This window comes from Phlebotomus papatasi, chromosome 1 (genome assembly GCF_024763615.1).
Source record: "Phlebotomus papatasi isolate M1 chromosome 1, Ppap_2.1, whole genome shotgun sequence".
Taxonomy (NCBI): Eukaryota; Metazoa; Arthropoda; class Insecta; order Diptera; family Psychodidae; genus Phlebotomus; species Phlebotomus papatasi.
The window spans coordinates 71,784,284-71,799,054 of NC_077222.1; the positions used below are offsets into that span (position 1 = coordinate 71,784,284).

Consider the following 14,771-nt stretch of genomic DNA (forward strand, 5'->3'; position numbering starts at 1 on the left):
ATTATTTTCGTAATTTGGGCAATCTAAATCGTGCTCCTCTGCTAGTCCGCGAGCTATCCAACGACTGCCATTTTTCATGATAATTACAAGAGATGGAACATAAGAATCTTACCTTATATAAATAATTCAAAGAACATGGTATTGCAGAAAATATTGTAGTAAGATAACAACTATTTGTAACTTCAAAAAGTGAGAAAGAGACAAAGATTATAGGAAGTTAAATGTCCAATTGAATCTTCTTATTGGTACAATTGGTATGTTGCAGAAGAGATCAAAATGAATTTGTAATGAGAGGAGCATGACACCTGTCTATTGAACATCTTGTGCTATCTATCTCTCTTCTTGTTGATTTTATTAGATGTAATGTTTTCTGCACAATGTTTGCTGTGGCAGAAGGCACAAGATGAAACTATACACATATATTTACAAGATGAAGATGCAATTCAAAATATGTCTAGCAAAAGAACATCAAATGTATTTTATAAAGTAAAATATAGGAAAGACAAGTTTCATTTAATACTAATCAAATGGATTATGTCTCTCTCTTGCTGCAACATTCTCTGCAAGAATGTGTCTTTTTATTACTATAAAAGGACATTCCACTAATATCTTGTCTATTTCTCTATTATTATTCAATTTTTTTTCTTTCTTCAACACGACTTACTTCTTTTCCAATGTTTCCCCGTTTTGTACTGATTTTTTTTTAGTATTTCCCATTTTCTTCGCGGATATATTTTGCAATATATGTTGCTAAAGGTGAGAGGATGTGAAAAGAGAGATAGAAGAGAAATTGTGAAGATCACCTGGCCAGTGGCCAGTGACACCATATGGATTTTTTCCATCTTCCTCACACGCCCAAGAAAATTGATTATTCAGAGATATTTTTTGTCTTTTGGTCTATTGATCTTGCATAAGAATTTCACGTGACTCTGAGAAGGTGTACACTTAAAAAATTTCTCAGAATTCTCTCCAAGTAAATATCTCTTACCTCAATTTATCCATCTCTTATAAGGTGTCCATCACCTTCCAATGTTTAATTTACTTTTTGTTTCAACTTGAGATTGATATTTGCAGAAACAACAGCAATTGAATGTACCTCAATTGCTTCTCGTAATTCCATACAATTTTTTCTGTTTAATGTATTCTCGGAAAATGTGTCCTCCTTGGTAACCCGGTATTTGTGAATTTATTTTTATGATTTAGCACCATGAATCACAAATAAATTGTGTAAACATCAGAGTTCAAGGAGAATTTTCAACTCAAATTGCGTTACTGAGAAATACACAAAGATATTCGCAATATTATTTCTGTGCTTCACATGGGGAATTGTAACTCATATAATGTTACTTTATGACATGGAAAATATATCAAAATTTTTATGATTTAATCAACATTCCGAGGATATAGGGAGGTAGTAGTCGTATGACTTATTCTAAAAATACTCATATTTGCCTATAGGGTCTATGGTCTATAGGAATCAAACTAGTTTTTACGGTCTTCGAAGGTATGACACGAATTTGGAAAGAAAAACAAAAGATTGTATAAGAATTGTAAATAATTATTAACCCTTTCAAGGTAACAATTAATGTCAAGAGTGTATTTATGTGAAAAGATATTAATTTAGAATTATAGATTTATCCTGGTATCAATATTGCTCATTAAATTTTTAGTTCAATTACAATTAATTGTCTCTAATAAAATGTGCACTCAAATGTGTAATTTGTGTCTTTAAATTACTTAATATTTAAAAATTTTATCTGTTTATTGATAAATAGGTAAACTTTAAAGCCTATTTAACTTAGACTTTAAGGCTATTTCGACGAACTTCCCTTGTTTACTGGCTTTATAAAAATATTTTTCTTAAGACAAAATTTTAGATCAAATAACAAATCTTAAGCCTTTTTTAACCTTTATTTTGATGATTACATTAATATAGTTAGGTTTATCTGATTTTGGTCAAATAAGGGCTGTTTTGTTTGATAACTTTTGTCCATTTTTATGGGACTCTGATAATTCCACGATTAAAGAATGGAAGAAATCATCGTGCTTAATGGTGAAAAACTTGACTAGGTTATTTTCACAAGGCTCTCTTGAGGACAGTTTTGTATCATCAAAAAAAAAAAAAAAATTGGCAAATGAATGAAATAGTGATCACTTAGTGCTAGATCTTAACTATACAGTGGGTTGCGATAGAACCTCCCATTCAAGCTCTTGAAGCTTCTGGAGCGTTGTTAAAGATGTGTGTGATTTGACGTTGTCTTGATGGAACACAACACCCTTCCTGTTGATACGATAGCCTGCTTCGATCTGGTCAGTTGTTGACAATAAAGGTCCGAATTAAGCGTTTGACCATTGGGAAACAGGTCATATAAGATGATTCCCTTCTAACCTCATTAAATACAAAACAAACCCATTTTAGTCGTTAATCCGGACATGGCGATCATTTAAGCCGGCTCATCACGCTTGGACCACAATTTTTTCCGACTGTTGTTGACGTATGTGACCCAGTTTTCATCACTAGCACATTCCATTTAAAAAAAGACTTGATTTCGTTGCGTTTTAGTAAAGAATTGCAGAAATAAATTCAGTCCTAAAGGTTTTTTTTTGTGACAATTCGTGTGGGTGTTACCTATCAAGTAACCACCCTTACACAAATGGTTCCATACTATTTACTGGATAATCTTCAGATGTTGGGTCATAGAATAAGTGCTTGCGTGTCAGTCCTAGAGTTGGTAAATTTTAAGAAATTTCATGAATTTCCGCCTAAAGTAGATGGCGACTGCTGTGAAATTTCTGAAATTTTACCATCTCTTCGACAATTGGCCTACCAGAGCGTGCCTCATCTTTGACGTCTATTTTTCCAGAACGGAGTCGTTTGAACTACCGCTTTGCTGGTAGTCAGTAGGGGAATTCTGTAACAGTATGACAATGCCATATGACAAATTTAAGTTCTTTTTATGTGGTAAATTCGAAAGAAACTAATCCAATCCAATTCATATAAATTACTAGGAGCTTCATGGAGCTCTGTAAAATGATCTTTCGATGATCAATGAGCTTTAATGTTGTCCTGGTCGCGAAATTTACCACGACAATTTGTCATATGACATTGTCATACTGTTACCAGAATTCCCCTTCAGGATACTGTATTGGGTCCATGAACAGCACAATATTTTTTGACCGCCTGCGTCGTCTCTTTACCGTTGTCGTTGGAAAACTGAAGAACATTGAATGTTCTCATGTTTTACCTTAATTTTGGAAAGCTGTAATATACAACTGGCTTTACCAAATGCAAAAGTGTCGAAGAACTTTTTTTTGAAGATCGTTATCACCTTAACAACGCCGTTAGTATGGCTCGATGCGATTTATATATTGTGATTTGTGAGATACTGCATACGAAATAGCTACAGGACTTTTTACTTGACCTAATATTTTTATTATTTTCATACACAGATAAATAGGTGTAGGGTAAGTGTGCCAAATTCCGACCAGCTTGCAATTTCGGCCATTTTTTTTGTTCCTCGAATTTCCATGAACTTTTAGATTTTACGTACTCTAGAGATTATACAATGCAAAAGAATAACAAAAAATGTAGCTTCGACAAACGAGATAACGTTAAAAATGATATTGGAAGAATTCCCGAAGGGCAAGGAACTATGAGAATGAAGGTGGCCGAAATAGGGCACCAAAGCTTTATGTATATTTTTATTCATTTTAAAATGTATTAAGAATGATTGAGTAAATACGAGGAATGAACTTTACGAGGTTCCAAGCAACATTATTTCAAAAGAAACAAAAAAAAAAACAATTTGTATTTAAAATATTACATTTCAAACTTGAGACTTTGACGCTTGCATGCAACTATGCCGAAATTTGGCACACTTACCCTACTTATGTAAGAATCACACCTAATGAAAGAGAAATCTGTCAATTTGATCAATTTAGTACTAATAACGCAGTTGTTTTAGCCACAATTGAAGAGCTCAGAGCAAAAAGACGCTATTTTGATAGGAAAATGCATACGACTTAAAGTTTTTTCTTTTTTTGCTCTGAGCGCCTCAATTTTTCTGTATTGTAGATTGTAGATTAAAACAAAAAATGACTAAATTAACTAATATTAATAAATATTTTTCCTATACAAACATAAGCAATTTGTTTCACAATTTTCTAAATTGATGTTTGCCGAAAACTACTACTATGTAGATGTATAGAGACTTTAAAATACAAATGTTTTAGTTAATTTAGTACATGGTCGGTTTAATAATATTTTTGAAGCAGCAAAAAGATACTTCCTCTTCATTAAATTTTATGCACTAATTAACCAGAGAACAAAACATATATGTTCTGAGCAAAAAATACACATTATACGGGGTTCTTCTCAAATTTGATAATAATTTCTAAAAGTAAATAGAAATATTTAGCAAACCTATGAGAACTATTTTGAATTGTAAATTACAGGAAAATAACGTTTTTGTTTAGTAATTAGTTCTTCAGATTTTCAGTTTATATAGGGAACGGTGAGGTAGTATCAAGCAGCTGATTTTTTTTCATGTCTCATTTTTTGTGCAACATTGTAAGTGAAGCAAAATACGTCCAGCTGGTTTCTATTGGGTATTGGCTATTCAAAAATATTCTATAGTACATTTCCCATAAAAATTTTATATCTTCGAAAAACATGATTCCTGAATCTGCCACAACTTTCCTTACTTATAAAATTTTAATTCACCAATATGAGATCCTACAATTTAAATAAATATTAAGAACTATTGCGCTGTGCTCTCATGATATTATTCCTTTATGACTTGAAACTTTTCACGATTGGTTTTCTTTCTATTCCAGTTTATTTGATATTTGCTCAAAGATTCATATTCATAATAATAATATTTGTAACTTTAGAGACAGGTTGTAAACAACTTACGAGTTTTTTTTTTATTATGTGAAGACAAATATTGAGTGTTTCTCATGCAATTATAGGTGTTTATTTTTAGGAGAGTTAATTAAATTTTCCATCAATTGGCAAATTGCTGAAACACCAACGCCTATGGATTTTTTTTACCAACTCATTTTCACACACAAAATAATACAATTAATTTTAATTTCGCAATGGTTGAGCAATCTCATATATGAAATTATTTAAGTGAATTAGCATTTGAAATTTTTCCTCAAAAAATAATATTATGAAGAAAAACAACGGATTTGTGTGTAAAAGATTGGCCATAATAACAGTTTTGATTTATTCCTTGGTGTACAAAGAGTGGATTTTGAGGTTCATATTTTCCAACATCTACGGATGGATCTGTATATATATACATAATATATATCATAAATGGTGTGTAGATAATGTCAGGCTATATTTCACTGACTATATATATTACATGTTTTTCTTTCACTCTAAAATTCTCTGCGCTATTCCCATTCTGGGCCTTTGATGCACAAGCACATTCTATGGTTGTTTTCTGCCGGTTGCTACTTTCCCATCATCATCAAACGATCCACTTCCAGTGTTGGGTACTGTGGGGGCTCTTTTCTATAAGTACCACGACACTATATATTCAATGTTAGTTGTTTCTAAAAGCCTCACACCCCGCCCGATCTCACCTCACCAGTCCATGTGGGGATAGCAAGAGCCACTGAGTTTGTGTGTGTAGGACTTCTCTGGAGTTCGCCCCACTCAACTGATGACTTGTTACTATACTCTTTGGTGGCCATAGAAAAATCCAAGCGAGTCTGTACAAAACGTTTGGTGTATAACTCTTTTGGAGTCTCTCTTCTCAATTCACAGTCAGTTCCTAGTCGTGCCTCTCATCCGACCAGACGCATCTTCAGTACCAATTTCCATGGGGTATTTGTGGTGAAGATTCCAAGGCAAAAAAGTCATCAACTTTTGTTGATTTTTTTTTTTCAAAAGAGTTTTGTTGCACTAGATTAGAGGATATATCAATTGATGCAATTATTGCCTTCAATTTAAATTCTCCTCTTCACATAAAGTGTCTGAGTGTTTTTGTTCAATTTGTTTGGTTTCAAGAGAAAGAAAAATGTTTCTATTTACATAGTGTTTGAACTTCTCAAAAGGATTCCCTCCAGCATGAGATAAAATTAAATATACTAAATTTCAATTAAAGTGCTTCATAAGTGATCATTTAGTTCCACTTTAGTGTGATAGGCTGAGACTGCAGCGTATATGCTGTTCATGGGGCCAGTTGTTATAGCCAATATCACTTTTGTGATCTCGGGCAATTGATGAAAGAAATAAATATGCGAATAATACAAAAAAAATATTGTCCATTTTGTGGAGGAATAAAATGTGAATTGTAAATTATTAAATATATTAATATTTTAATAGTCAATACAGAGTTCACCAAAGAGTGCAATAAAAGAAGAGTTAAACATTCACTGAAATAAACTTTCGAATGCGTGTGTGGGGTGAATTTATGTGATTTCTTGTTGATTATACGATTATTGGTTTTTACAAGAGACACTGAAAGTAATATTTGCAACATCATTATAATTCGCACCAGTGAATCTCTCGACATCCACCTTACATTTTCACTAACGTGTCTTTCCACATTTGAGAGGTGGAGATTGCGGAGAATGCTTGTGACGTCACGCGACCTCCAGATGGTTGTTGGTTTTATAAAAGAAGATGAAGTACTTGTAGATGGAAAAGTAAGTTCCCAATTTGACTGGATAAAAATTTCCGAAACTAGCAGAAAAAAAAAGAAAAGAAATGAGGTGGGCAGGAAGGGCTCGTGTAATGAGTGTCGTGGTTTAAATCGCGATATATTAGCATGAAATGTCGGTTAACATAGCGGAGAGGTTGTGCATTTCAATGGCCATTGTGCCGGGAGAGTGTGTAAGATCTTTCCCAGCGGTAATTTTAATGGTGAATTGTTAGAGAGAGCTAGGATGGGAAAAAATGACGAGAGGAAGTGCAGAAGAGTGGAAAGAGAAAGAGATAGAACTGATTTGGACGGTTTTAAATTTCAATAAATGAAGTACGAGTTTTGTATTTAGAGGCTGAACTCCAAAATTGTATGTTGTTTACACATAACAAACAAGAAATGAGGTATTTAACTCATTGAGGCTCAATGAAAAGTAATAATAGGGAAGATCGGGGCAGAATTAGCCACGAATAGTATTAGACAGTGGGGTATTATAGTTTTCTTTAGAAAAAAACATTTAGCTAATTACTATTTATTTAAAGTATTTAGCTCCCTTACTATTCATTGAAATATTTATCAGTCGGATTCAAACATGTTTTCCATAAATTTTTCCATAAAAATAAACAAAGAAAAGTTTCATTTGCTGTCTAATTCTGCCCCAGTCTCCATTAGTGAAAAATTACTTTGATGCTTTTGTAACGAATTGTAATTTCCCTTGTAGTCAGTCAAAATTTCTAAATGATCAGTAAAAAATTCATTTTTTGATCAGATAAATGATACTCAAAATTTTTAAAAGTCATGTCGTCGTAGACGTTAAGTCCTAAATAGACTTACTGTGTTATCACACTTGCACATTAAAATTTTAATATGATTCACATTAATTGTCGGTGGTGAGAGTCCAAATGTGTAATTTGTGTGTTTGAATCATTTTATATTCAAAATTTGATCTATTTGTTGATAAAAAGGTAGACTTGGCCCGCAAAATTTGATATAAATTGATTTATTGCATTAATGCAAAAAATTAATGCGATTTTCTTTTTAATTTTTTAATGTGAAAAATATTTATGCTTTAGGTAAATTTAAACTTATTTTTGCAGGCCAAGTCCACTTCTTTATCAATAAATAGAAAAACCCCAAAATTAAGTGACTCAAAGAGACAAATAACATATTTGGACGCTCACAAGCGACAATTAATGTGAATCACATTAAAATTTTAATGTGCAAGTGTGATAACGCCGTTAGGCTGATTCGGTGATTTGGTGGTAAAGGATCAATCCTGTTTATTACATTATTAAGAGTTTAGGTTCAGGGAATTGGAAATTCTCAACATAAATTTTCGTTATGCGATCCTTTAACCGGCAATTCTTATAGGGTAGTAAGGGAATTTTGTAACAGTATGACAATGACATGACAAATTTAGAATTTTTTATGTGCTAAATTCGTCAAAACTATTAGAAAATGTTACTCATGTTACTCATATCAATAATTGAGAGGTTGATAGAGCTGTTTGAAATAGTCATTTGATACTCAAGAGTCTTTAATGTCGTCCTCCTTCTGAATTTAACCAGGAAAATTTGTCATATGACATTGTCATATCGTTATAGAAATCACCTACAAATCATATATTCTCAAGGATCCGCCTGAGTTCACTTGGGCTTTTGAGATGTGCCAGGTTAAATTTAATTTAATTTAACTTTACCGTCTGCCACTTTTTTAATTTTTTTTTTACAATATACTCATTTTAAAATTTATCGCGTTTAGGGGAAAGTACTCTCCCTTCGAACGTTTATGCCTTCGAATAATGTGAATTTCTTTTACTTTTCCTAAGAGATTTCCACATGATCGTTACATAATTATCAATAAATTGATAATAAGCTAGCTAATATTTAATAGAAATGTTCAAATCTCTTAGGAAAACTTAAAGAAAATTCACATTATTCGAAGGCATGAACGTTCGAAGGGACAGTACTTTCCCCTATATGCTTTTTGTTATCTAGGAAAAATTGAATAAATTAATGATAATAATATAATACGCTACATTAAATAATAATGTTTCAGTCTTAAAATAAGAAAAATATTCTAAAGACATAAAGATTAATCTTTAAGTCGTAACTGTGACCTTTTCTTAATTTTCAAAAATCCACAAAAAAAATCAATCAAATCTTATTTTGATTCTTTTAGGCAGGAAGTAGAAAGATTAAGAGACTTCTTGAAACCTGTTCTAAGACGACATAAGCTTTATTTGACTTCTTTGACTTTAAGAATTAGATTTTATGCAATGATTTAAAAAAATCGCATTTAAATTGATTTTTCATGAAAATTAAAATTTGGATTTAACTCTTTCGCGTCTTTAGGGTCATATATGACCCGGGGAAAAAAGTTTCTTTTTGGCTATTTACATTAATTGAAATCTAACTGGAGTCTTGAGAAAATGAGCCAAGAATCTTACATCCTTCTATTATGATGTCGTGCACGAACAGATAGATTTCAATTAATGTAAATACCCAAAAAAAACTTTTTTCCCCGAGTCATGACATTACCCTAAAGACGCGAAAGAGTTAATGGGTTTTTGGGTTTTGCAGAAGGTTCATAAGATTAAATAAAAATCTTCTAAAAGCAGTAATTGCGCTTTTTTCGGTGAAAATGTCCTTAAAATGAGTTAAATTTTAGAATTCTTGAATAATTTTTTGTTTTATGTTTTTTATTTTATTTTTTGAATATCGTGTAGGGAGGAGCAACGGCTCCTGCCTGCGCCACCCTTCGCTACGCCTCTGGTTCAAGTCAAAATTTAACCTTAACCTTTTAAGGCTGATTGGAACACCGGTATCCCATAGAGAAATTCTTTTAATTTTGAATATATAATCTAATTTTTTTTCTAAAGTTTGTGCATATAGGGTAAAGTGTATAATTTGGAATTAGTGTTACAAGTTGGACAATTCGCCGGTACAAGTTGGACATGGCTTTTTTCTTGATAAATACAGTATAAAATTTGTTTTTAAGCACTAGAAACCAAATTATAAAACTATAGCATTAAAAATATACAAATAAAAATGCAGTACTAAATTTATCAAGATAAAAAACCCTGTCCAAATTGTACCATTGTCCAACTTGTACCACTTTACCCTAATTACAATCACAAACACTAAGTAGAAGATTGAAGGAATCTGTTATAGTTTTTGCAAATCTTCAGCTATTTGCTATTATAGTGAACATAGTGAATATTTAAGTTCTAATAAGTGAAGAATTTTCAAAATATAACATTGATAATTTAATTTAAAATTAATATTTATTATTATTTTCATTATTTTAATGCAAAAACTTTTGGGCTCTAGAAAGGAAAATAACTATTTATACACAATTATTTCTATTTCTATTTCTATTTCTATTTATAATTTTCATTAATTGTCAATTTTTGGATATTTTTCTTGATTCGAGTAATGGATTAAAGGATTTTGGTCAGTAAATCAACTATTTGCTGAGTAGAAAAAAATTGATCAAGAAATAATTGAAGATGTTTTCAGTGAAAATTACATTTTTAGCAAACCAACAGCTCCCATAAATTCTTTAAATTCTCGCTTGACCAAGAATATTTCAACATTTTACGATTTTATGCATTTGAAATTTCTGATTTCCATTTTATTTATTACCGAAAATAATTTTTTTAATGACAATTTGTACTAAAGCTCAATCTGATACAACCAAACAACCAAACCTTGCTCAATGATTGGTAATAAGTGGAATTTTCAGAAAAATTATTAAATGTTTGAAATTATCTCTTGAAATCCTGTAATATTATTGTAAATTAATTATAGAAGATTTTATGATATGATAAGTAAGATACATTATTTTAAAGCATTTTAAGCATACTTAAAGCTTTTATGTAACAAAATTAACCTGAGTTTATTGGAGTGAAATGTATTTAAAAGTCTCACTAATCTTCCGCTTCATTTAATTTAGTGAAAACTGAGCTTTATGATTATATTTAATATTCTTTTGTGGATGACTATAAAACAATATATTCAAGATTATGAGCCATAAGATCATATATAAATTTATTACAGGTATTATGCCTTTTATTTCTCAATTGAATTTTTTCATAAAATAAAGTCTGAAGTGTATTTAGAGCTATTTTGCGATTTCTGAGAATTTTCCATGATGCACTTTAAAGCGATAAAGGTGGAAAGATAAAGAATAACTGATATGTTAGTCATTGTCTTCCTTTGAGATTTCGCAACTTATGAAAAATTATTCTGAGAAATTTCATGAAATTTTAGAATCTCATTTGTATGCAATACATAAAGACGAAGTTCTAATGAAATAGGGAAGTATATTTTAGTACATCTTACATGAGAAATGTATGGATAGTTAAGTTGAAAATCCCTCTGAGGAACATGTTTAACAATTCATTTCTAGGTGAAAGTAGTAAGATTTATGCTGAAGTCTTGTTCAGATTCTTAAGTCAGTTTCTCTGTTGTTGCTGAAGCGTATATAAAGACATAGAATAAAAGAGAGATATAGTACAAAAATGATCTCCTTAATTGGCATCGCAGAAATTTTACATGTGCCCCTCTAACAATCAGATAAATTTCTCGGAAGTTGTCTTACTAATGGCGCTATAAATAGGATTTTATCGTAAAGTTTTATCATGAATGTGTGTGGCCTCCGGGGGAGACTATGGAATTTCTGGGATAATATTCGATAAAAATTCACTACTTTGTTTTTTTATTACATGGTTTATTTATCCTTGCAGGCTCGAGCACTTCCTACAAATTCGGGCAATTCACCATTTAGACGATGGGGTCAGTCATCGTTTAGATCACGATCAAATGAACAGCGAAATCTTCTCCCGAGGAGACCATCATCGCTAGCTGCATCAGAGAATGATGTTTACACAAAGGTTTGTATACTGGAAATTTAATGTTTCACTCTATTTGCACTTGTGGCATCATTCTAATTTTACGACAAAATTCAATTTAGTCCATTAATGGGGAGATTGCAACGGGTAGAATGGAGAGGGAGTTTTCCGATGCAACCAATGGATCGTGTGGTGTGTCGGGATGGAGTAATTCATTTGAGAGACTACTGGAAGATACAGCAGGTCTACATGCCTTTGCTGAATTTCTCAAGAAGGAATTTTCAGCTGAGAATATTTACTTCTGGACAGCATGTGAACGCTATCGTCAAATTGAGGACCAGAATGAGAGGGCAAAGGAGGCTCAGGAGATCTTTGCCAAACATCTGGCCTCAACTGCTGGTGAACCTGTGAATGTGGACTGCCAAGTAAGGACTACAGCTGAAGAAAATCTTCAAAGTGCCAGTATTGATCTCTTTGAACCGGTAAGAATTTTCAAAATATTTGAAGAATTGCAATATTAAATTCAGACTTGATAGGGCGTGACATACAGGGCTTATGATTTTCTTTACAACATGAAAAAGAAATTGCCTAAATCTAGGGGAGACTGGGGCAAAAAGTAACAAAACGGATATTTTATTTTTTTACAAATTACTCGAATGCTTCAAAAATTTCTAATTAGCGCAATTTTATAGGAAATTTACCGCTCTGCAACTTTGTGAAAGTAATTTTTCTCTATTTTGTAAGGAAATACGTTTATCGAGCCTATTTCTAAAAGGTAATTTTGTGACCATTCTCAAAAATGCTGGGGCAAATAGTACCAGACATTGGGTATTATCATATTTTGATTCGCTTCATTACAGGCTTCCGTAAATTTGAAAAAATACCTAGAGGACATATTTTCATAGAAAATTTATTCATCTAGGGGAAAGTGCTCTCCCTTTGAAAGTTCATGCCTTCGAATAATGTGAATTTCTTTTGGTTTTCGGAAGAGATTTACACTAAATTATCACGGAATTATCAACAATTGATGATAAGCCAACTAAAATGTAATAGAAATGTGTAAGTCTCTTAGGAAAACTAAAAAAAAATTCACATTATTCGAAGGCATGAACGTTCGAAGGGAGAGTACTTTGCCCTACACATTTGTAAAACACCGTTTTCTCTGCGAGAAAAATAAGAAACCGAGAAAAGCGCTTTTCAACCAATTTGGGAAAAAACACACAAAAGACTGCAAATCGTTTGACCACTGCAAACAACAAGCGGCGATACATGATAATGACGTTTCTTTTCGCCGTGAGACATCAGAAATTGCTTCGCTTTTTTATTACTTTTTGCTCTATATCTTTTGTTACTTTTTACCCCAAGTGGCCATTTTCAATAAAAGGATTTTTGGAGAAAAGAACCTTTGTGAAATTCTAAAATAGATAACGGATTCGTATTCAAAGAAACTAAATTATTTAGAAAATATTCACCATTGCATCAATTTTGGAAAATAAGTAGGTAATAATTGTTATCTTCTGCAAGGAAAATATTTCAAAAATAGGGCTAAAAATGTCGATATTTTTTTTTCTAAATTCCTTGTTCGAATTCTAAGAAACTTACGACATTGAAGAAGACCTATGGAGGCTATCTATGGAAAAAATTTGAAGCCGCTATCTTTTTACCTTGGAAGATAATTTTGAATTTTTCGATTTGTGACTTTGCCCCAGTCTCCCCTATTCATAATAATTTGAAATTTTTTTTTCACTCAAATGCTTCCGGAGAATCCTTTAAAATCAATAATTGTTGAATCACATAGATCTTTGCTTTTTAAAGAAATTGGCCACGCCCTTTAGAATGAAAAAAAAATAAATTGAATTTGTTGGAAGTAGTCTTTGAAGTTTACATCCCTTGTAACTCACGCCACGCCCACTTGTGTCCGTTTATCTACTAATTGCTCTTATTTTTGCTCATGATCTAGGAAAAGTTGAAAAATTGGAAAATAATTCTGTGAACTAGTTACAACATTTTCATTCTTCATGGAAGTCTTTTTGGAGGCGTGGCCTATTTTTTATTAGGCAGTTTTTTTTACTCCTAACTAAGATTGAATTGGCTATTCTGAATTGCAAATCATTTTTTATTAAACTCTTTTATTCATTGATTGATTTGGCGAAAAAAATATCCATAGTGGAGAGTGGGGCAGTTCACCTCTGAATTGTAAATGGGATTTTGATATGATTTTATAAAGAGATGTTAAGCAGATATAAAACCTAGTTATATCCTTTGAAATCAGTTGGGGTTAGGGTTAATAAAAATAGGAACAATAATCCTTGAATTGCATTGCTCTAAAGCGTGTCCACGATAAAATAGTTCCCAAGAATAATAAAAAAAAGAAAAATAGTTTGTGAAACTTTAATTCATTCTAGATTTATTAGATATATTAGTTTTTTATTTATACAGGGCAAGCAATATCTATTCTTAAATCTAATATATTTAGGAGGTGACCTGCTTATGCAATCGACTGGTGTGGGCTCCAGACTGTCGCGAGCTCTCTGCACCATGTCCTATCACTGTTCTTGCTTCGGCAGAACATATACTAAAATTGGAACGATACACAGAAGATTAGCATGGCACTAGAGGCGTTGGCCTAGAAGGGAGACATTGCGTCTCGAATATTTAGGGTTGCCTCAGCAGAGCATTTATTGCTATAAGGCGGGGAATTTAAGCTCTACATATTGAAGTATTTCAATGGCGAAATATCTAATCTTCTTCTTGAGTCCTTCCATCAAGGTCTGTACAAGATCATCACCGCGGTTCTTGGTTGTTTCATTCCATCTTTTCTTAAAGTCCTCGATGTTCTCGACGCGTTTAGCCTTCTTCTTCAGATTGTATTTGATAATAGCCCATTATGTTTCAATTGGACGGAAATTTGGAGTGTTTGGCGGATTCATCTCCTTGGGTACATAACGAATGTCTTTCTCCTCGTACCATTCTTTGGTTGCTTTTGAGTAATTGCACGACGCCAACAGGCAACCGGCGTTTTTTGAAGCACTCCGTGATGTAAAATGACGATTTTATGTTGTCCTGCATGAAGAACGCCTTGCTCTGACGTGCACATGAGCAGATCGCCATACAAACCATGTCTTTTTTATAAACTTTTCATAATTTTTGTACCTGTGCTTTTTCTTACATCCTGTGCGAGTTTTCGGTGTATTATTGCTGTCCTGGTAATTGTTTAGTCTCTTTTTACATATGTTTCATCTGCTTGGGCCTTAAAA

General features: G+C 32.3%; 1 protein-coding gene, 1 long non-coding RNA gene and 1 pseudogene across 2 annotated transcripts in view; 2 read left to right on the forward strand and 1 right to left on the reverse strand.

Moving 5' to 3' along the window:
* Positions 1 to 14,771, forward strand: part of LOC129800478 (regulator of G-protein signaling loco) — a 43,591-nt gene that overhangs the window by 21,364 nt on the left and 7,456 nt on the right. Inside the window, exons 3-4 of the mRNA XM_055844889.1 lie at positions 11,410 to 11,556; positions 11,637 to 11,996. Of these exons, the coding sequence (XP_055700864.1) occupies positions 11,410 to 11,556; positions 11,637 to 11,996 (507 nt within the window). The remainder of the gene's footprint in view (positions 1 to 11,409; positions 11,557 to 11,636; positions 11,997 to 14,771) is intronic.
* On the reverse strand, positions 5,113 to 5,681 carry LOC129800542 (uncharacterized). Its single transcript, XR_008751632.1, has 3 exons — positions 5,596 to 5,681; positions 5,373 to 5,541; positions 5,113 to 5,293 (listed from the first exon to the last, which is right to left on the reverse strand). It is a non-coding gene; the product is annotated as an uncharacterized LOC129800542 (long non-coding RNA).
* LOC129800127 (U6 spliceosomal RNA) lies at positions 14,066 to 14,125 on the forward strand (annotated as a pseudogene).